Source organism: Fringilla coelebs (genome assembly GCF_963513975.1).
Source record: "Fringilla coelebs genome assembly, chromosome: 4".
NCBI lineage: Eukaryota > Metazoa > Chordata > Aves > Passeriformes > Fringillidae > Fringilla > Fringilla coelebs.
The window spans coordinates 71,620,619-71,639,734 of NC_140032.1; the positions used below are offsets into that span (position 1 = coordinate 71,620,619).

At 50.7% G+C, this 19,116-nt stretch overlaps 2 protein-coding genes across 16 annotated transcripts in view; one reads left to right on the forward strand and one right to left on the reverse strand.

The window, feature by feature from the left end:
* The first annotated feature begins 2,438 nt into the window (after positions 1-2,438).
* Positions 2,439-9,211, forward strand: GRSF1 (G-rich RNA sequence binding factor 1). 2 transcript variants are annotated; one of them, XM_084205009.1, is made up of 10 exons: positions 2,439-2,632; positions 2,716-2,860; positions 3,528-3,683; positions 3,980-4,120; positions 4,696-4,825; positions 6,596-6,756; positions 6,881-7,008; positions 7,851-7,986; positions 8,200-8,277; positions 8,984-9,211. In XM_084205009.1, the coding sequence occupies exons 1-9, from the start codon at positions 2,468-2,470 to the stop codon at positions 8,256-8,258; spliced, it is 1,221 nt and encodes a 406-aa protein (XP_084061135.1). In that variant the 5' UTR covers positions 2,439-2,467; the 3' UTR covers positions 8,259-8,277; positions 8,984-9,211. The 2 variants fall into 2 exon arrangements, with proteins under 2 accessions (XP_084061135.1, XP_084061136.1); XM_084205010.1 differs by having other exon boundaries at positions 8,200-8,272.
* A 121-nt stretch (positions 9,212-9,332) lies between these two features.
* Positions 9,333-19,116, reverse strand: part of RUFY3 (RUN and FYVE domain containing 3) — a 31,128-nt gene continuing 21,344 nt past the window's right edge. For 3 of the 14 annotated variants that reach the window (XM_084205004.1, XM_084204999.1, XM_084205005.1), the window contains 9 exons: positions 19,020-19,100; positions 18,453-18,620; positions 17,646-17,743; positions 14,904-15,023; positions 13,693-13,795; positions 12,974-13,050; positions 11,813-11,840; positions 11,485-11,559; positions 9,394-11,176 (listed from right to left, as the gene is read on the reverse strand). In XM_084205004.1, the coding sequence (XP_084061130.1) occupies positions 11,033-11,176; positions 11,485-11,559; positions 11,813-11,840; positions 12,974-13,050; positions 13,693-13,795; positions 14,904-15,023; positions 17,646-17,743; positions 18,453-18,620; positions 19,020-19,100 (894 nt within the window). In that variant the 3' untranslated portion in view covers positions 9,394-11,032. The other 11 variants (XM_084205000.1, XM_084205001.1, XM_084205002.1 and 8 more) reach the window with 9 other exon arrangements.

The following is a 19,116-nucleotide window of genomic DNA, read 5'->3' on the forward strand; positions in this document are numbered from 1 at the left end:
ATAAGGTCAGTTTTTCTTGTGGGCAGATTAGAAAGAGGGATAAGGAATGTTTCCCAGTATAAGCACTTGTCTTAGCATCACATCCGATGATTTCCTGATCATCATTTTTAGTCTGAACAGACTAAAGAATAGCTGGAATCATTTGCTCTTAACAACAACCTGTTTAACATTCTTTAAGAAAAAGGCATCCTGCCAGGTAGATAATTTGTCCAAGGCAGATAAATTCTTGGTCCACAGCAGTATGAAGGCCTCTCCTGAGATTTGCTGTTTCTGCACAGGCAGATTCCCTCTCCTAAGGCAACTTCATTCCACAGCAGTTCTGTCGAGTGAATAAATGCAAAATCTCTTGTCCTAGGATGACTTTTATCATCTCCCATAGGTGCAGAGACTCTGATCCGACATGTAACTAGGGAAGCTCTGAGATTCCATGGAAACCTCAGTGCCAGCAGTTGCCCAACAACACGGTGCCCTCTAAAGGAAACTCTCACTAACAGAACCTGACAAGCTGCCAGACAAGCAGCAGTGGGTGTTTTTTCCTGTACTTGGGAAGCAAGCAAATCAAAGGAAAAATAGGTGGAAGATGTGCATCCCTTCAAGAGATTTTTCCTTGCAGCCTGCTTGGCTCACAGGAGAAGAATGCCCCTAACATTCCCTCAGTCCCTAAGATTTAGGGATCTGCTTATTCAGTTAAACTGAAAGCACCAAAGTCAATCTAGATAGAGATAAGTGCTCAAGATAAATTCCTATGGTTATCTTAATTTTTTTTTTCTCCTCTAACATTTTCCTGCTTATTTAAAGAAGGTTTTGAAGAGAAACCTGGCAAGTGGGCCATGCAGGACTGCAATGTGAACCACTTGGGCACCGAGGTCAACATTCCTTTGGGAATGTGCAAAAAACGTGATTTACCTTGAAAGCCCAGAAGGGTTGAGAGTGCTGCTGTCAAGAGGCTGTGCTGTTCTCAGGGCTGGAGTCTGCCACCTGCAAGGCTCTTACAAGGGACAGTTTACCAAAGCATCAGCCAGCAACAAGAGGGTGACAGAGAGTCGCTTGTTCTCATTTTCAAAATGGTGATAAGAAACGTTCAAGGCTTCTGATAAATGAGTGTGTTGGCAGCGCAGCAAGATGAAAGACTTGTGCTGGAAAACCCGAGATTGTATTTTGGGTTTGGTGGTCCGCAGTTGAAATTGCAACTCTTACTTGGCATCGCCCAGGCTACAGCTACGGGGTGCTAGAAAAGACAGGAGTATCCTGGCTGTCATGGCTCTCATGGTCTTCCTGATCCAGCTGGGGTCCTGCTGGGCCTGGCCCATCCTCCTCTGGGACACCTGCCTAAATACTCTGCATCTGAGCCTCCACATTCCCTCCCTGGGTTCCTCCACCGTTGGGGTTTGGGATTCCAGCTTGCCTTTTCCTACTCATTTTGCTTCATCCTAAAAATTTTTTTCTGGGTTCAGCATGACTTACCTTCACCACTTAGGAGAAGCTGGTGCCAGCTCTTTCCCCCTTATCCCTCTTGGATGCAACAATGACAGCAGGACTGTCTTCCCAGACCTCCTGGAACAGGTTCTGCCTGTTGAGACCTTCAAGCAGGGATGGGAGTGAGGGGCAGAAAATCATCTCTCCTGGAAAATCAGTCTCCAAGGAAGGGGTGTGAAAGGCTTGTCGGTGACGAAGCCCAACCTAAAACTTTTTTATTGCAAGAATCCCTCTGTGCCTTAGGCTCATCCCCACAGCGTGGGCACCAGGGGAGGGGGGATTCCTCCCTTCTGCCCTGCTCAGGTGAGACCCCACCTGGAATGCTGCATCCATCCCTGGGGTCCTCAGCACTGAGAGGACATGGACCTGTTAGCAGAGGGAGGGAGCACCTCTGCTGTGAGGAAAAGCTAGGGGAATTAGGATGTTTTCAGCCTGGAAAAGAAAAGCTGCAGGGTGGCCTAATGGCAGCCTTGCAGTGCCCGAAGGGAGCCTGCAAGAAAGATGGAGACTACTTACAAGGGCCTGGAGTGACAGGACAAGGGGGAATGGCTTCACACTGACAGAAAGCAGGGTCAGGTGTGATATTGGGAAGGAATTCTTCCCTGTGAGGCCCTGGCATAGGGTGCCCAGATAAACTGTGGCTGTCCGATTCCTGGAAGTGTTCATATCCAGGATGGACGGGGCTTGAAACCTGGTCCAGTGGGACTTGTCCCTGCCCATGGCAGGGGGTGGAACGGGATGATCTTTAAGTTCCGTTCCAAGCCAGGCCATTCCAAGCCAAGCTCTGCGACAGGAAAAGCCCGCGGTGACAGCCGCGATGGCACCCGCCCACCCTGTCCCGGGGATCCCGCAGTGCGGGCAGAGCGGCGGCCACCCCCGAGCCCCGGGGGGACAGCCCGCCGTGCCCGGGAAGCACTTTCCCGTGCAGCGCCTGCCGGGAAGGAAGGAAGGAAGGAGGGAAGGTCGTAGGGGCGGAGCCGCGATCCCCGGCATGGCCGTGGTCGCCGCCGCCCGCCGCGCTCTCTCCGCGCTGCTGCTGGGCCGGGGCCCGGCGCTGCCGCCCGCGCTGCGCCTGCCCCGGCCCCGGCCCGCCCCGGCCCCGGTGCTGCTCCCAGCCCTGAGCCCGCTCCGCGGCGCCCTCCGCGCATACAGCCAGGTACGGCCGCGCGAAAATGGCGGGCACCGACCCCCGCGGGAAACCGCCCCTCACTCGGGGCTCTTCTCGTGTGTCCGCGCCAGGTCACGGATGCTCCGTCCCACGAAGGTCGCCTCTCAGAGGAGAAGCCCGCCTCACCCAAGGCAGAGAGCGACACGGTCTACCTCATCAGGGCAGAAGGATTCCCGTTCTCGTGCACCGAGGAAGATGTCCTTACTTTCTTTGACAGTATGGGTGTTCATTTTTCTGGCTAACTGTTCTGCGTGCTGGTATTAGCCCATTAGTTCATGCCTGCTTAACAGAAGGAAAATTTGGAGACCGTTAGCCAGAGAAAGATGAGGTCTTATTATTGCTGCAAAATTATTCACGACTGACACATATAAAGGGAATAATCAACATCCACAGTGCTGGACACTGACTAGAAGCTCATCCTTATGGTCTCTTAAATTAATTTGCACAAGTCTTTCCCTTCTTAATCAGTGTCTTCAGAGCAAAGGCAATCCAATTCAAAGGGATGCTCTTACAGGCCATTATGGCTGGCCCAAACTCCTCTCTTTTTAAGAAACCGGAGCTTTTTACTAATTAGTTCAAACTGCAGTGTTGTTTTCTGAACCCTAATTCATAGCTTTCACATACCTTTGTGGGGCTGATCCTCCCTACTGTCATGCGGTGCTGCACCTGCTGGGGCCCAGATGCAATTTTTAAATTACTTGCTAGCCTGCCAAACTACAGCAAGTCAGTTTGATGTTAGACTTCATGTTAGAAAAGCAAGCGTGGTGCCCTTTGTTCTGCAGTGCTGAGGGGACGAGCCCCCAGCCCTGCAGTCAGGACACAGCGATCCCCTTGGCTGATGTGGTCCTGTGTGTTCCTGTGTTGTGTATCCCTTGGTTTCCAGGCTGTAGAATTCGCAACGGTGAGAACGGGATACACTTCCTGTTAAACAGGGATGGGAGGCGCAGGGGGGATGCTTTGATCGAGCTGGAGTCCAAAGCGGACGTGCAGAGAGCCCTGGAGAAGCACCTGAGGTACATGGGCCCTCGCTACGTGAAAGGTGGGTTTGGAGCAGCAGGAGTTAACATTGCAGGGAAATCCCCCAGGGAATAGAGTTCCTTGGGTAGTGCAGAGGGGCAGGGGGGAAGCCAAGCAGCGGATCTGGCGCCGCTGGGCCAAAATGTCCTGGGCTGGCCAGGGAAAGCAGAGGGGCGGGAGCCCGGAGCATGGGCTGGGGGAGGGAACAGCATGGAGCTTTGCAGGGGGGAAGCTGCCTTAGGGGAGAGAGGGAGTGCCTGCAGAGCGCTGCCTTGCAGTGCCCTGCGGGACAAGGCTCCGTGGCCGCCTTCCTTGCAGTGTTTGAGGTGCACGACAGCGACGTGGAGGGCTTGCTGCGCAACCTGCGCGACGAGTCGCAGGCCATCAGCGACGGAGTGGTGCTGCTCCGAGGCCTCCCCTTCACCTCCACTGAGGAGGACATTGCAGATTTCTTCTCAGGTAACTCAGCCTGGGCCATGCCCTTCCTTCGCCAGGCATTCACTTCCTTAGGTTGATGCTTTTGTTCCTCACGGGACAAGGCAAAGCACGTGCAGCCTCCAACACCTTAAATACCCCAAGGAGTTGCTGTTCCCCAGAAGTCACGCAGGCTTTCTGAGCACCCTGCAGAGTTTTCTGGCCCCTCTGACCCTGTGCAGGTCTTACCCAGGATCAGTACTTTCAACACTCTGATTTGGGGCCAGGAGGAATTAAAGAAAAAAACTACCATAATAAGAGAAAATTTCCAGAACACCTGTGCTCTGGATCTACTTGTTGTCCCGAACCTGGATTCACTTACTTGAAACCTCAAATTGATTCCTTTCTTAATTAAGTCTTCTGTGAAAATTGCCTTAAAGCAAGAAATCAGAGTTTTTAAAAGGCACTTAGGCCAGCATGAGCAGTTGTTTCAGAACTATTTAGCTGCCTGATTTGCTAGTCAAAAACCAGAAAAATAAGGGGGAAATAAAAAAGGCTTTCTGAGCTATAGCACAAGTTTCTGCCACAGTCAATGCTTTTTTCTCCCCTGCCATCTCTAGGTTTGAAAATCACAGACATAGCTTTCATTTACCGGGGAGACAGAAGAACAGGAGAAGCTTTCGTGCAGTTTGCCACCCCGGACATGGCAGCTAAGGCCCTGCTACGGCACAGGGAATATATGGGAAGCAGGTAGGTGCTTCCCTGGAGTTCAGGGGGCAGGAGAATGGGTGTGAAGCACCTGTGAAGCTTGGAGCTTCCTGCTGGGTGAAACAGCTCATCTCACACTCACAGTGCGATTCAGGGGGGCAGAGCCTTCTGCAGTGCTCATAGTCTGGGGGGCTTGGGGGCCTCACAGAAAGCCTGCAGATTTTCAGGTATTTCTGAAGGCATTCTCATCCCAATGTAAAGGGGTGACAGCCCCCAGAGTGGGGAATGATAGACAGACAGTCTGCCCAGACTTCAGTGCACAGGGATCCTTTGCCTCCTTCAGACACGTGATCCTGCCAGATTTGCAGCAGGTTCCTCCATGCTTTGGGCAGATTTGGCAGCTGCCCTCCTGCCCTTCAGCCCAGTGCCCTGCACAGCCAGTGCTTCCTCTCAAAGAGTGCCTGTTTGAAGCACCTGGCTGGAGTCCCTTCCCAGCAGGGACTGCTGGCCAGCCCTGCACCATCTCCCACCTCTTGGGGGACCACATCCCCTTGGGGAATTACACCATTTTATTCCAGAGCACTGTGCCCTGTGCCACCTGCCTCCCAAGAGCCTCTTTCCTCTCAAACAGAAGCAGAAGCACAAGGCCACCTTTTCCCAGAGTCATAGTATCGTTTAGGTTAGAGAAGGCCTTTAAGATCATTGTGTCTAGCTATTAACTAACCGCTGCCCAGCCTGGCCCCAAACCCTGTCTGTAAGCACCACATCCACACAGCTTTTAAATGAGCTGTGCTCAGGAAAGAAAGCCCAAACAACCAAGGCTGCTTTTCCCTGCTGAGTTTTCTGACTTGGATAAGCTATAAAACTTGATCTGCACCCCACATAATAAAAGAGTTCTCCAAACCTTACCTCTCCTACTGCACACCAACTTCCTTCCTTTTATTTCCTTACTTCCTGTTTCCAGACTGCATTTCCTTGTGTTTGTCACCCTCCCTGCTCATTCTAAAAGCAAACAGCTGCTCCACAGGCAGATTTTGATCGATTAATTAATTAATTGAATAAATAGGACTTGCCTTCTCTTGAATAGAGCCTGATTCCAAATCTACTGTTAATTTTTTTCTGTCAGAACAACAGCTGACCTGACTCATCCATCTGGCTCACACACCTCCATTTCCTTGTGATTAGCCATGAAATGGAGGTGTTTTCAAAACTGCTGGCAGTTTGCTCCCTTTCATTATTCCTGGTTTTATCCAGAGCTGGCCTCCAGCAGCACCCAGTGCTGAGTGGGGACTCGGGGTGGGGGGCTGAGCTGTCAGCTCTGTCAGCCTGTACACAGGGTTACTTCCCTTACTCTGGCCACTCCCTTCAGGAAGGGTGGAAGGCTCCCTCCCTTGGATGTCCATATTTCCTTGTCATCACGCTGTTCCTTCAGTGCTCTGGAAATTACCTGATTTAACGCTGCTGGGGAAATCCCATCCATTTCATAGGTATATGGAAAATCCTAGGGCTCCCCTGAAGTGTTTCCTGTGACCACGTGCATCTTGTGGGTCTGCCTGTTCTGGGACCTGTTTTGGGGCTGGGTAGGGTGATAGATTTCGGGTTTGTAGGAGTCAGTGCACTTGGCAGAAGTGCAGCGAGGGAAAAGCGGCCCCAAAGAGAACTGTGCCAGTGAAATGAATTAAATATTCAGTGCCTTGGCAGGGCTCTCACCCCCAGTACCTGAGCAGAGCCAAGGCAGGACATAGCTGGGAGGTGCTTTATCCAAGGCCTGAGTGCCAGGTGTGCCATGTGCTCTCTCCCTTTGGGCTCCAGGTACATAGAGGTGTACGTGAGCAGAAAGCACCAGATGCAAAGGCACATGCCCTACAGCAAGCAGCTGACAGCCTATTCCAGGGTGAGAAGAGAGTATGAGTCCATCTCTGAAGACAGGGGCTGGAGACACACTGCAGGCTCCCATGCCGAAGGAGAAATCAGTGAGTCCCTCCCTGTCATGAGTGCTCCTCGAGGCCCCTTCGTGTCACCCCATGTGCCAACGGCTTTCACGTGAGGGAGGAGGCACTGCAAACACTAGTGATGGTTTTTCCCTTCATTCCACAGAATTGAGCAGGGAAGGAACAGAAAGCTCCAGGAACGTTTCAGAGTCTGAGAAAGCCTCATCACCACCACAGCACTTTGTCCACATGAGAGGTTTTCCTTCCCAAGCTAGTGCCCAGGACATAATAAATGTGAGTAACAGGTTAGGGATGGAGTGTGGCTCTGTCATTACCTGTGCAAACCCTCAGGGATTGCAGCCTCTTAATTAATTGATGTCTCTTAGTCCTCAGTGCCATGTGGCTTTGGGCAGCTGTGGCCTCCGGCACAGCACAGATTTGCTCCTCTCTGTGAATAAGAAAATGAAGGCTGGCTGGGATGTCCTAGTGTCCATCACTGGGCTTGAGGAGCCCTTGAGAATCTACAGCAAATGACCAGACTGCACAGAAATGTTAACAGTGTAGATGTAGCTGCACTGGTGTGTACAGAACATGGGTGCCAGTGCTGTGTGAGGATTTTTGTTCCTGGTGGGAGTTCCTATGGCAGGAGCTCACAGGGGGTGGGACAGGTGGCTGGGGAGTGCCTCAGCTTCACCCAGATGGGTCAGCGAGCCTTTTGCTGCTCAGACCCTCCCCCATAGGCTGGCAGGTTTTGGGAGTAAAGCATTAAGTTTCTGGGGAATAGGGTGCATTACTGTTGTTTCTTTCTCACCAAACTCTTTCCTGCTTTTGTTGTTACTACGTTGCGCAGGTTCCATATTGCAAGAGTTCCGTACCTCCTCGGTGTTTCTCCTGGGCAGCTCCTCTAAGCACCGACTGTTCCTCCTTCTCACAGCAGCCAGCTGACTCCAGTTCCCCTCACCCAGCCCATCCACTCTGTTAGAACGCTCTGCTGCTTACTGGCTACAGCTGCGGCTGTTAGAGTCAGGCCCATTGCCAATATCTCATCATTGGCTCAGCTGCAACTCCTTAGGGCTAAGATTACTTTCTATACTACCTTCATTTTCTTATATTGTATCCCCCTTCATGCTTTTCAGTTTTTTGCTCCACTGAGGCCCACGAGGATCTTGGTGGAATATAACTCCCATGGAGATGCCACAGGAGAGGCAGATGTGCACTTCAAGAGCCACGAGGACGCAGTCGCAGCAATGGCCAAAGAGGGGTCACAGATGGGTAAGTCAGAAAAAGAGAGGGGGTCCTACAGCCCTGGGACTGAGACCTCAGGGGGTTTGGCACAGCTGATCCAGCTGCTGTTGTACACTGTGCAGAGGGATCACTTGAGGGTGGCTTTTCAAGTTGTGATGTGCCACGGGCTTTGCAGAGGAAAAAAAAAACCAGTGTAACACACGCATGTGTCTAACAGCCCACCTCTCTTCCCTTGCCCAGAGTGCAGTGCCATTGAATTGTTCCTGAATGAACATCCCAAGGGACAGGAGAACTGCTAGTGACAGCGGCACAGGTTTGGTGAGCACATCCCTCTCTGTCCTTCCTGCTGTCTTTGTAGCAACACGTGCCCCAGGCTCACAGCCCAAAGGGTAAAACAGGGAGGGGCTGAAGGGAACCACCCCCAGCAGGTGTCCAGTCTTGATCCCACAGCCCGCACCTCCAGATTCCACTGCAGCATGAAAAGCTCTGATGGGGTTATATTTCCTGGCAAGGAGAGGAAACATGGCTAAACATTTCCTAGTGATGTGGCTCATAGTAATTGGTCTTTTGGATGGGGTGCGGTTTGGTGTGACCATCAAAGAGGGTGGGCAGCTTGTTCCATGAATTCCCCTCAGAAAGTGGGGGGTGTGGTCCCTGCTCCCCAAGCCCTGGTCCCTGCAGCAGGGAGGGCAGCCCAGCCATCCTGGGTTTGTAATCCAGGCCAGGGAGAAGTCCTTGGGGCAGGTTCAGGATGTGCAGTCTTACCTCTTTCCCGAGTCCCACACTTCCGGGACAGCTCCCTCCTGTTGGTGCTTGTGCTGGGTGAATTCAACACCCCCAACCCCGTGTGCCTGTGCTGCAGTCCCACCTGGAATCTGGGGTATTTAACTATTGCCAAACAGCACTATTTCATTCTAAGAGGGGATTAATTTGGAATAAATTACAGTGGGCATTGGAGACAAAAAGGAAAACATCCACACTGAGGGAGTGAATGATTTCTATTTTTCCTCTACCTTGTTTTTAGGCCAGGCAAACACATTCCGTGGATGAGAGTGTGAAGATCAGGTCCAAGTGTCACCAGTCAGCGAGGAGGACAAGCTAAGATCAGTTCAGCCTTATGTAAGAGCTTGTAATAAATGTGATGGGCTGTGGGGAGTTTCCCCAGCAGCAGTGGAGTGGGAATGGCCAAGGCGCCAGGGTGGAGCAGTCCAGGGCTCCAGGTGCATCAGGCTGCATTAATAAAACACCAGGATTGCCAATTAACAGCTGAGTGATCTAAGATCTCACACAGGTACACACTGTTGCTCTGAATCCTTTCATACCTCCAGCCCAAGAGGAATGGGGTCAAAAGACCACTCAGGAGGCAGGATATGAATGATCAAGATTTTTTATTGTGTGGAACAAAATTAACATCAGAAAACCTGTCCCCCCCATTCCCAAGGTCCAGTTATGAGCCCACCCTAGCATCACAGAGAGTACCTGAGCACAGAGGGAGCTGGCAGCCAACAGAGTCCTGCTCCCACCTTCCAAATGGCCAGGCCCATGGCAGCCACCAGTGCTGTGCTCTGGAGGGGCTCAGCCACCTCCCTGCTCCATGGAGTTTAATCCTCCATTTCCAGTTTAATGCTCTCTCTGCATTGCCTGGGTCTTATTTTCTCCTCTGTCACACTGGGGTTGGGTGCAGGAGTTCACACCGCTGGATGTGTACAGTAAGTACTCAAAACTATTGACACTAAATTCAGTGTTTCCTCCATCCACTGCCTGTGTCTCACCCCTTCAGAGAACTCAGGAATTCACATGAATTCCAGACTTTTGGTATTTCAACACTGTTTACAACTCCTGCCATACTTAAGGGGATATCAGCAAGGAAAAGGGTCGGGAAGCTGCTGTGGGGGGCAGAAGAGCAGAGAAGAGTAGAAGTTGGGTGGTTGAACCTGCCAAGGTCTGAAAAGATCGAGCAGAGATGATTCCTGGTACAAAGCAGTACCAACCACGTCAGTACCTCGGCTCCAAGAGGCTTTTTCATGTGGTTCCAGCCAATCTAATGACCAGAACATCCCCTAACAACATCTGTCCAAACCCCAGTGCATGTGTCACAGCAATGCATCCCTCTTCTATGTGCACAGGACCTTCTGTGGTCTCAGAGACTGCAGGAGGTGCCAGTAGGAAAAGGAGTCAACACTCTGTCACACAGGAAACCCACCACCGCTTTTTGGACTAGCAAAATCCCTTGAGGGAACAGTAACAAAGAATAATGTGGCACAAGCCACGAAACCTCTCTGAACTGTATGTGCAATTAAATTTTCTAACAGGTGAAACGTGTTCCCACTTGGTTTTGATCCAACAAAAAGTGAAATGCTGGGTTTATTGTAACAACATTTCAATATGTAACAATGTGCGCAAGGTGGAGAGGTGGATCCAAGCGGCCCTAAACCTCTGTGATGGGGATTGGGCCCAGCCCCTAAAAGCCCAGAGGGGGAACAGGACATTCACAGCTTAGTTTGGGGCGTCCCTGTGCAGACTAAGCCCCTGGACAGAGCCCTGAGCCAAGGAAATGCAGGGAGGAGGTGTTCACTGGTGACCCACCTACCCTGCTCATACCACCACCCAGGGTTCCCAGGAGGAGCCTGCCTGTCCAGGACAAAAGGAAAAGGGGAAATGGGATTTCAAGTGCAGCCAGACATGAGGAATACCCACACTCCTGTTGGGTTCTGGGGAGCCTTTGCTCAGCAGCAGCAGCACACACCCGTGCCACACATGTGAGGGTGAGAACACTACCGACTTCCACGTGTGGACAACAGCTCTGGTTTGGACAGGGGCTCCCAGAGTCCTGAGACTGCTCAGGTACACCTTGGGGCTGCCCCATGTGACATTGCCAATGGAATTCTCCAGAGCACAGGCTGATTTCAGGGCTCAGACTGCTGGTTGAGTAACAGGAGATTCTAAACACCAAGAAGCTGCTTCCCATCCGACCTCCAAAGCACATGGGCAAGTGTCTTCACCTTCCCCCTGAGCAACTCCAGAAACACCGTCAGCCACAGCCGCTGTTTGTCACCTGTGTGCCACCCGTCCCCTACAAGGGGCTGCTGGAATACTGCTGGATGAGCCGCTGGTGGCAAGGGTTGCAGACGCGCTCGGGGTTGATGCTGGACGGGAGGGGCAGCTCGTGCACCGAGCAGGCTTCACAGAAGGTGCCCCCACAGTTCTTGCAGATGTTCTGGAATGCAGGAAAAGGACAGAGCCTTCAAGGAGAGCTCCAGGTCTTGGCAGATCAACTCAGGGAAGAGAAAACACTGAGCTAAAGAAGGGAAGAAGCTCCTAAGGAGGAGGAAAACCAAACCACTGAACAGGGCAGAGCAAGGAACCATGACCCCATCAGCATTGAACAAAGCTCTGTTAAGGGCAGAGGGGCCTGCAAGGGCTCATTTCTTGGAACAGCTCACCAGCAGGTTATTCCATAACGAAAAGCAGAGGGAACTCAGAGACACTGGGTGTGGGAGATGGCAGTTCAAGCCCAGGACTTGCCTTTCTTTGGCTCCGGCTGCCCTCCTCCTGGCAGAGCTGGCAGATCTCGGCATGTCCAGGCCCCGACAGCTGCTCCTACAGGCCAAGCCAAAACCAAGAGATTCTGCTTTACACAGCTCCTGTGGCAGAGCTCACAGCAACAAGGGGGGAAAGTAAACATGGCTTTCACTGGGAACAAGCTGGCAACAGCAGAAATTCCCAGTGGACGAGACAGCACAAGGCATCCCAGTGGCTCTGTGGGAGTCTGGCTGTGCTTTGCCAGGGGCATGGAGGAGAGGGGAAGGATTTTGGTCCAGCTGATTTACAGGAAAAGAGCAAAAGCACCCACCTGCTCTTCCTGTGTGCCACTGGGTGACCTACAAGGGAACAACAGATCACTTGGAGCAGGCCTTCCCTCACCAGAGCCTTTAAAGAAAACATCTGTGCTATCACAGAATTCCCTCAACCCGTTTTTAAAACCCTTCCCAGATTTTTGAGTGGCACTCCTGGTTCAATGGGAAGAGCAGAAGAAAAAATTGCAAAATGCATTCAGAACAGAAGAGAAACAGGGATCATGAACACAGAAAAGACTGTTAAGGTGTTAGAGCAAAACAGTTTGGCTTTAAACATAAGCCTACAGGTTTGATCCCTACCCCTGCTGTGAAACATAGCCATGAAGCACCACAAGGCCTGTAAACCATCAACTTGACCCTCACTTGCCCAAACACTCCAGGTGAAACAGGGGTAAAAACCATGTCAGGCCTGGAAGGTTTTTAATATCTGGTAAAGCAGATTTGAACTGCTTTATGCTATTTTAAGAGGATATTTTCCTGATTAACTCACTGTTTAACTCACTGATTAACTCAATGAAGAGTGCCTCGAGGGCACAGCACAGCCCTGACAGAGCACTTCCAATGGGCTGTTCCATCCTGAGCCAAAGCCTCAGCACTGAGCTGTGCCCAGGGGCTTTGAAAACACCTTTTAACTCCTAAAACCAAATACTCAAATCCTGCAGCAAGAATCCTCCCCTGTAATAATTCAGCTCGGAAACAAGTGACCTGAAGCACAAGTTTACACAGCCATCTTCTTAAAATCACACTTGAAGCTCTTTCTCCAACAGCTTCTCTTTAGGAGGTCCAAACACCCTTCTTTCCCTCACCAGAGATCTTCTGGACGTGAGTTCCAAGGTCTCGCATTTAGCTTACCAAGGATTCTTCAGTAAGAAAAATTAGTAAACAGCAGGTTTAGATGGAAAACAATTCAAAGGTAAATAGGAGAGACACAGAGCTTTTCCCATCTGAAAGCACTGATGGCAAACAACAGAACCTGCTCCTTCCCTTTGAGAGCTACAGAAAAGCAGCAAAGAACTCAACCAAGGGCATGAGGTTGGAAATCCTTCTTAAAAAGGGAAGTTGGACTATTCCCGACTCTCTGTTGGCACAGACATTGGAGAAGGAAAAGCAGGACTTGGGGAACGAGAGGCGGAGATGAGATTTGTGCCCTTCCTTACCTGTGTGGCAGGACACAGTTCTCTCTCAGCGGCTGCTTCAGTTTAGCATTTTCTTCCTGGACTTTGAGCTTCCCATCCTGCCAAAAGGAAACACTCACCCATCAGCTGCACTAGAGGAGTACTCCAGTCTCCCTCCTGCCACACTGCAAGGGGAGAACTGGCACTCCTATTTTGGGATACTGCTCTGCCCCTCCTTGGCACAGAGGGGTATCTGGGTCCCAGTTTCCCCTGGGAGCAGCTCTCAGTGCTTTCCCTCTGCTGTGGCAGAGGTCCCAAGACTTCCTGTTGCCAGGAGCCACAGCCCCCAGTTGTTATTTGCAGAGCAGAGGCTGAGAATGAAGATGGGCTGAAGAGGTTTTGTAAAAGCTGACCAGAGAAAAACTTTCCCATCCAGCAAAGAAAATAATCCTTCTCTTCTCCCCACCTAGGTCACAGCTGAGCCATGAGACCTAAAGCGCTTCACTGAAATTGTGTAACACTGGTCAAAAAAGACAAAATGGTCTGCACCATTCGAGCAGACCAGAGAGAAACAAGGAACTGCAGAAGCCATCTCTGTTACTGCACAGTTCTCATTGCAATTCAAACTGCCTGTTCAGAGTGTATAAAAATCTTCCCAAAGCTTGTGGCACATGAACAACAACCATTTACTGCCCAAGAAAGCTCAGTAAAAGCAAGGGAAACTGTACCTCAAACCCAAGCCAAAACCCAAGTCACATTACCTGTCTGAGCCAATTCTTTGGGCCTTTTTTGCTTTCTTGGCTGCGCTGGTGACTGTGAGACCATCTGTCTCTTTCCCGCCTTAGCTCCAGTTCTAGGTGGCTCCTGGAATGCCAGGTGGAATTGTGAATAAAGGACAGTTTGGGGACACTTGGCATTGACAAGTGATGAGCTGTTTGACCCTTTCTTCACACCCCTAACTCGAGAGCTAAAACTGCCTCTTGGAACCCAAGGTTGTCTCGCAGTGTGTTTAGCCATAACGCGTCAGGATGAAAAATCTCCAAGCCCTTCATCTAATTCTGGCACCATTTAGCATCCAAGTGATGCAAAACCGGACCCATTTGCCCGTGTCCTCCTGAGCTCACCCATGCACACCCTGGACCTCACACCAATGGCTGACCAAAGCCACTTGGTGCTTGGCAGAGCAGCTTTAGGAAAAAAGAAACGAAAAGCTGGGCCAGGAGGGGAAAAAGGGACAAAAACCTCCGTGCATCCAGCAATGCTCCCACAGAGTTCATCCCAATGACCTTGCAACAAGCCACAGACGTGTCAAGGCTGAAGGAGATGCTCCTCTTTTTTAAGGAAGGAGACTTGTCTGTGTCCCTGTCACTCGTCAAGTGATGAGGCTGCAGGGGAAGATGTGATGGCTTTTGACAAGGTCTCTGTTTGAGTTCCAGCTAAACTAAGAGCAGTTCCAACAGGGAAAAAATGTATGTCAAAGTACTGTGTGTCAGATAAGACAACCAAAATCACTGTCCTTGCTCCAGCACCTTCAGTGTTTGCTCCAGGCACAGACTTGGCTGTTCAATCCTTGGCCAAGAGCAGCAAATTGTTCATGTTAGCTTTGGATTCTCAATTATCAGGCGATCACAGAAAGTCTGAATTGCCAAGCACCTTACAGACTAGCTCGTTCTACCCTGTGCCATGGGCAGGGACACCTTCCACTGGATCAGACTGCCCATAGCCCTGTCTAACCTGGTCTCAACCACTGCCAGGATAGGGCATCCACAACTACTCTGGGCAGCCTGTGCCAGTGTCAAGTGATGTTTTGACCAAGGACTTCACTCCCTGGAGCTCCACCTCGTGGCATCTAACACACAACTTGGCTCACTCCCTTCTCCATCCCCTGCTTCCCTCTGCCACCATCCCCCCTGCTCTCCCCTGGCCACAGCACCAACAGCCCAGAAAAGAGGTTGGAAAAGGGTCTCTTCACCGCTGCCTCGAGAGCTCTTCCACTTCCAGCTGGAGGCTGTTGATTTTGTCCCCAAACTCCTGCTTGAAGAGCCGGTTGTCCTGCAGGGCCAGCTGCCGCTCCTTCTCTGCCTGTCGCAATCTGGATTTGAGCCACATGAACTTGTGATAAAAAACAAAAGCCATGGTGGGGAGGAAGACTGAGTTTAACCAACAAATAAAAAACCCAGTGAAAAGGTAAAGCCAAAAAAAGAGAATGGTAAAAACAATGGAAAGGAGGAAAAAAGTTCAAAGCAAAGCAAAATGTAGGTGAACCAGGCAGAAGCTCTCGTTTTTAATAGTTTTTATTCTATCACTACAGTTTACAGCCATTAGATGAGAAACAGAAAACATCACTTTTATCCAGATTCGAAGCAAACCTCAAGTACACAGAATTTTAAGTCCAATTGGAGTTTAATGTACGTTACATTTCGGCTTTGCACAGGTAACTGGAACTTGCAACATAGTTTGTAGCTACTCTATTGAGAATTAGTGCATGTTCCTGGTCTCTCCCATGGATGGACACTTTGGCTCAAGCTCCAGGCATCAGTACACTGCCACATTCCCACTCAGGGCCTGACATCAGAAGCAGCCAGATCCTTAAATCTGTCTGATTTCAGCACAGACCTCACCATCCAAAACCCTGTTCCTTCAGCAGAACTGTGCCATGGGGCAGGGGCTTCCCACCCTAACCAGTTGTTCACACTCCTTGATCAAAGCTTCCACCTTTCCCTTAGGATTACTTTTTCTCCAAAGAGTTAGGATGAGTTTCTAGTAGCAGGTTACTGAGGGGTGAGTTTATAGGTTCAAGCATGCAGCTTGGGCATGGCAGGGAGGTTCCCAGCAGGGCTGTGCTGGGAGCCTGGGGAACAAGCCCCACAGTGGCCCATGCTCACATCCACAGGGACCAGGCTGAGCCCCATGGAACTTTTAAACACACCAAGGTGCTCCCTCCTGGGCTTGTCACATCTGACACCCACTGCCCCAAGGAGCACCGGCCCATAGGTCAAAAGGAGGACTGCCACGAAAGAACTACTACAGGCATCTCAAAGAGCAAAAAACCCCTGATTCGACTCAGAAACTCCCAAACTCCAACCTTCAAAAAGAAAAAATACCTCGAGGAGCACTTACAAACCTAAAGCCTGCGAGAGGCCAGCACAGGGTCTTCAGTGATCAGAGAATGTTAGTTTACAATAGTTCAAGCTACAGTTACTTCAGATTTTGCATCAGGGTTTTAAACTGGCAATTATTTTTCCTATTAAGAGGCATTTCCAAGCTTTAGCTCTTGTTCCATTAGCAAACTCCATCTGTTTTGAGCAAGGCAAACTCACAAGAAAATGCAAGAAGTGTAAAAGGCAACTCTTTTCAGCCACCAACTACTTGGACAAGTAAACGGCAAGGACCAAATTTCCATCTCCACTCCCCACTGCTGCACACTGGGTTCCTTCTCCCTTTTTTAATGTGTTTTTGCTTCTTCTAAACAACGACCAGATTATTTCTTATAAAACTGGTAACTTCCCCTTTCTGGGAAGGGGAGAGACCTCCCAAAACACCTCTCCTCCACTTCCTTGGGTCAGGAAGGACCACAGGGTATGTCTGGAGGGATTCCTGGCAGAGGTAGAAGCAATGCAAAGAGAAGGAGGTTTCCACGGAACTTACCACTCTATCGTGTTACTCTAAGACACCTATAGCTACTAATTCTGGACACATGAAGTTTAAAGGAATAAGGATAAGTCCCCCCCCTCCCCCCAGGTCCCTAAGGCAGAATCCAGGCAGGCCGGTTACGGGAGGGCCGGTGTTCCCGGTGCCGGGCCAGCGTCGCGCCCGCTCGGCTCGGACTCGGGGCTGGACCCACAGAACAGAAGAGATCGGGGAACGGCTTGGGGCACGCACACAACTACTGTCAACAACTTCCAGGGATGCATTTCTCATCTACTTCACAAAAGGGCAACACAGAGAAGGAGCTGACCGTCCCGAGCTGGCCGCGGCCCCGGCGGAGCCGCGTGCGCCCAGGGCCGCGCTGCCGCGGGCGGTGACGGCAGCGCCCGCGCACGGCCACCTCAGCCACTGCTGGGGCGCTCGCTGGCCAGCTCCTTGGTATGGAACACGCTTTAAATGGCAGGGCTGGGGACTGTTAGACCCGACTACATCTCGGCAGAAAAACTCACTGATTTTAAAAACGCGGCAAATTCCAAATCAACTTTAGGTGACAATTAACATTTGAACAGTTGCTTTTAGCAATACTCAAGTTCTCTCCTCATAAATGAGTTCTGATGTCAGAGCTGTGAGGTGGCCAGACATAAAAAGGTCTAATGATGCTTCTGGATCAGTTTGTTTGCTGCACTATTTAAGGTTTTTGCCTGTTTCACCAAATCCTTTTCACTGTATAAGTAAGTCAGAATGAGGATGATGAGAAAATGGAAAAAATAAGAACAGCAAGAGAAAAAGAACATATGAATTAGCTGAGTAGGTATCACGAAACGTTTTCAAACATAAATATGTTACAAAGAAAACCACCCTGTCTACAGAAACCCTAACATGAGAGCACCCAATGGAGTGCAATGCACTGCTCATTAACCAAATCCCAGAGGTGCTGCTCCCACTGCTCCCCTCAGGCAGCTCTGTCTAGCAGAGCACTGGGACTCTCCCCTGGCCCATTCTGGATCCATGGGACACTACACTAGAGGACACACCAGGTGATCCTGGCTCAGGTTTCCTGTCTTACCTTTGTTCCAGCTGTTTGATGGTGGCAGCCATCTGATTTGTTTTTTCTTCCAAGCGGCTGTTTAATTCACTCTTCTGTTTCGCTCCCATGTCTGAACTCTGGGAAAAGGAGCAGTAAATCCCAGATAAACCCCCCATAAATCATTCGGCACACAGAACAACAAGGCAGAAGGCAAAGAGGCAGTAAAAAGTGCTGGAAAAGCAAATGCCAGGTCATTATTGAGAGGACAGATGTCTCGCTGTAGAGGTGCAGGCTCCATCTGGACCCCACAACAGGGCAATACCACCATCCATGAAGCTTCCTGCATATGGAAAATGCATGATGCAGTGTTTGCTAAAAGTCAATGTCTTAATATAATTCAGCTGCTTTGAACAAAGCCATTGGCTCAAGGAGAGCAAAAGCAACTATTTCCTGTTGGCAAGTTGATTTTAGGATCTATTCTGAGCATTGTGTTGCTGTTTGGAGAGTCTGCTTGTGTCACCACACATGAGCTACACCAGAGGCTCTGCAGTGTTCCAGACTCTCTTGGAACACAAGCTCCCACGGCTCTATTCACACCACAAGACCACCCAAGAGGCTTTCCCCTGTCTCAGACACAAATTTCTGGACCATGACAGATTTTTGTTCAGAAGAAATGGCATTCACCTTTACCCTCCCTCACGTTCCCGTGTTCTCACGGCAGGACAGTAGTGTGCTGCACAGCCTGTGACCCTTCCACACCCAGCACCTCTCCAACAGGCAGAAGGAAGAAAAGCACAGCAGCTCTCACTTTCATCTGGAATTCCCTGCATTTCCTTAACTCCCTACCTGCAGCTTGAAAGACAGTTCATGCTTTAGAGCCCTGAGATCGTCCAGCTGCTGCCTGAGTGCCACCAGTGCATCCTGTTTTTCACAGACATCCTTCTCCAGCATCTTCATGGCCAGCTCCATCTCCTGCCGCATCCCAATCTGCGCTTCCAGCTCCTTCTCCACATCCTGGAACACAAGGAGCCCCCAGCATCTCCAGGAGCTGTCCTCATGACCCAGGGGTAACCACCCTTCCCTTCTGCCCAAGCAGTCCCTACCCACGAGTGTGCTGCTGCCACAACCTCAGAGTCACACATCTGACACATGCCTTAAGGAGGGTAACTCGCAGTGCAGCACCACAGCCAGGCATGCAGCACGGCTAGCAGAGAGTCAGGGAATTCTGCATGGGCCTGTCTTTAGGATGGAGGGGTCTAAGGAAAGATTTTATATCTCCCAAAGCAGATGTCACTTCATTAATACCTTCAGGTCAGGCATTTTTCTCCCCACACATATATATCTAACAAGAGCTCAGCACGGCCGTGACCTCTGCAGCCCTGTGGGGTGAGCCCCGAGCCCCCCAGTCCTCACCAGGCGCAGCTGAGTCTCCTCCTTGAGCTGCTTCCGTGCCTCAGTCAGTGCCTGCCCGTCAGCACTTCTGTCCTTGGTGGCCTGAGGTAACAGACAC

Excerpts from the sequence above, each read along its gene's own strand:
- GRSF1 (XM_084205009.1), top strand. The coding sequence starts at position 2,468 with ATGGCCGTGGTCGCCGCCGCCCGCCGCGCTCTCTCCGCGCTGCTGCTG. Across the intron at positions 4,826-6,595 it reads AGGGAATATATGGGAAGCAG|GTACATAGAGGTGTACGTGA; the intron begins GTAGGTGCTTCC and ends TTTGGGCTCCAG. Across the intron at positions 7,009-7,850 it reads GTGCCCAGGACATAATAAAT|TTTTTTGCTCCACTGAGGCC; the intron begins GTGAGTAACAGG and ends CATGCTTTTCAG.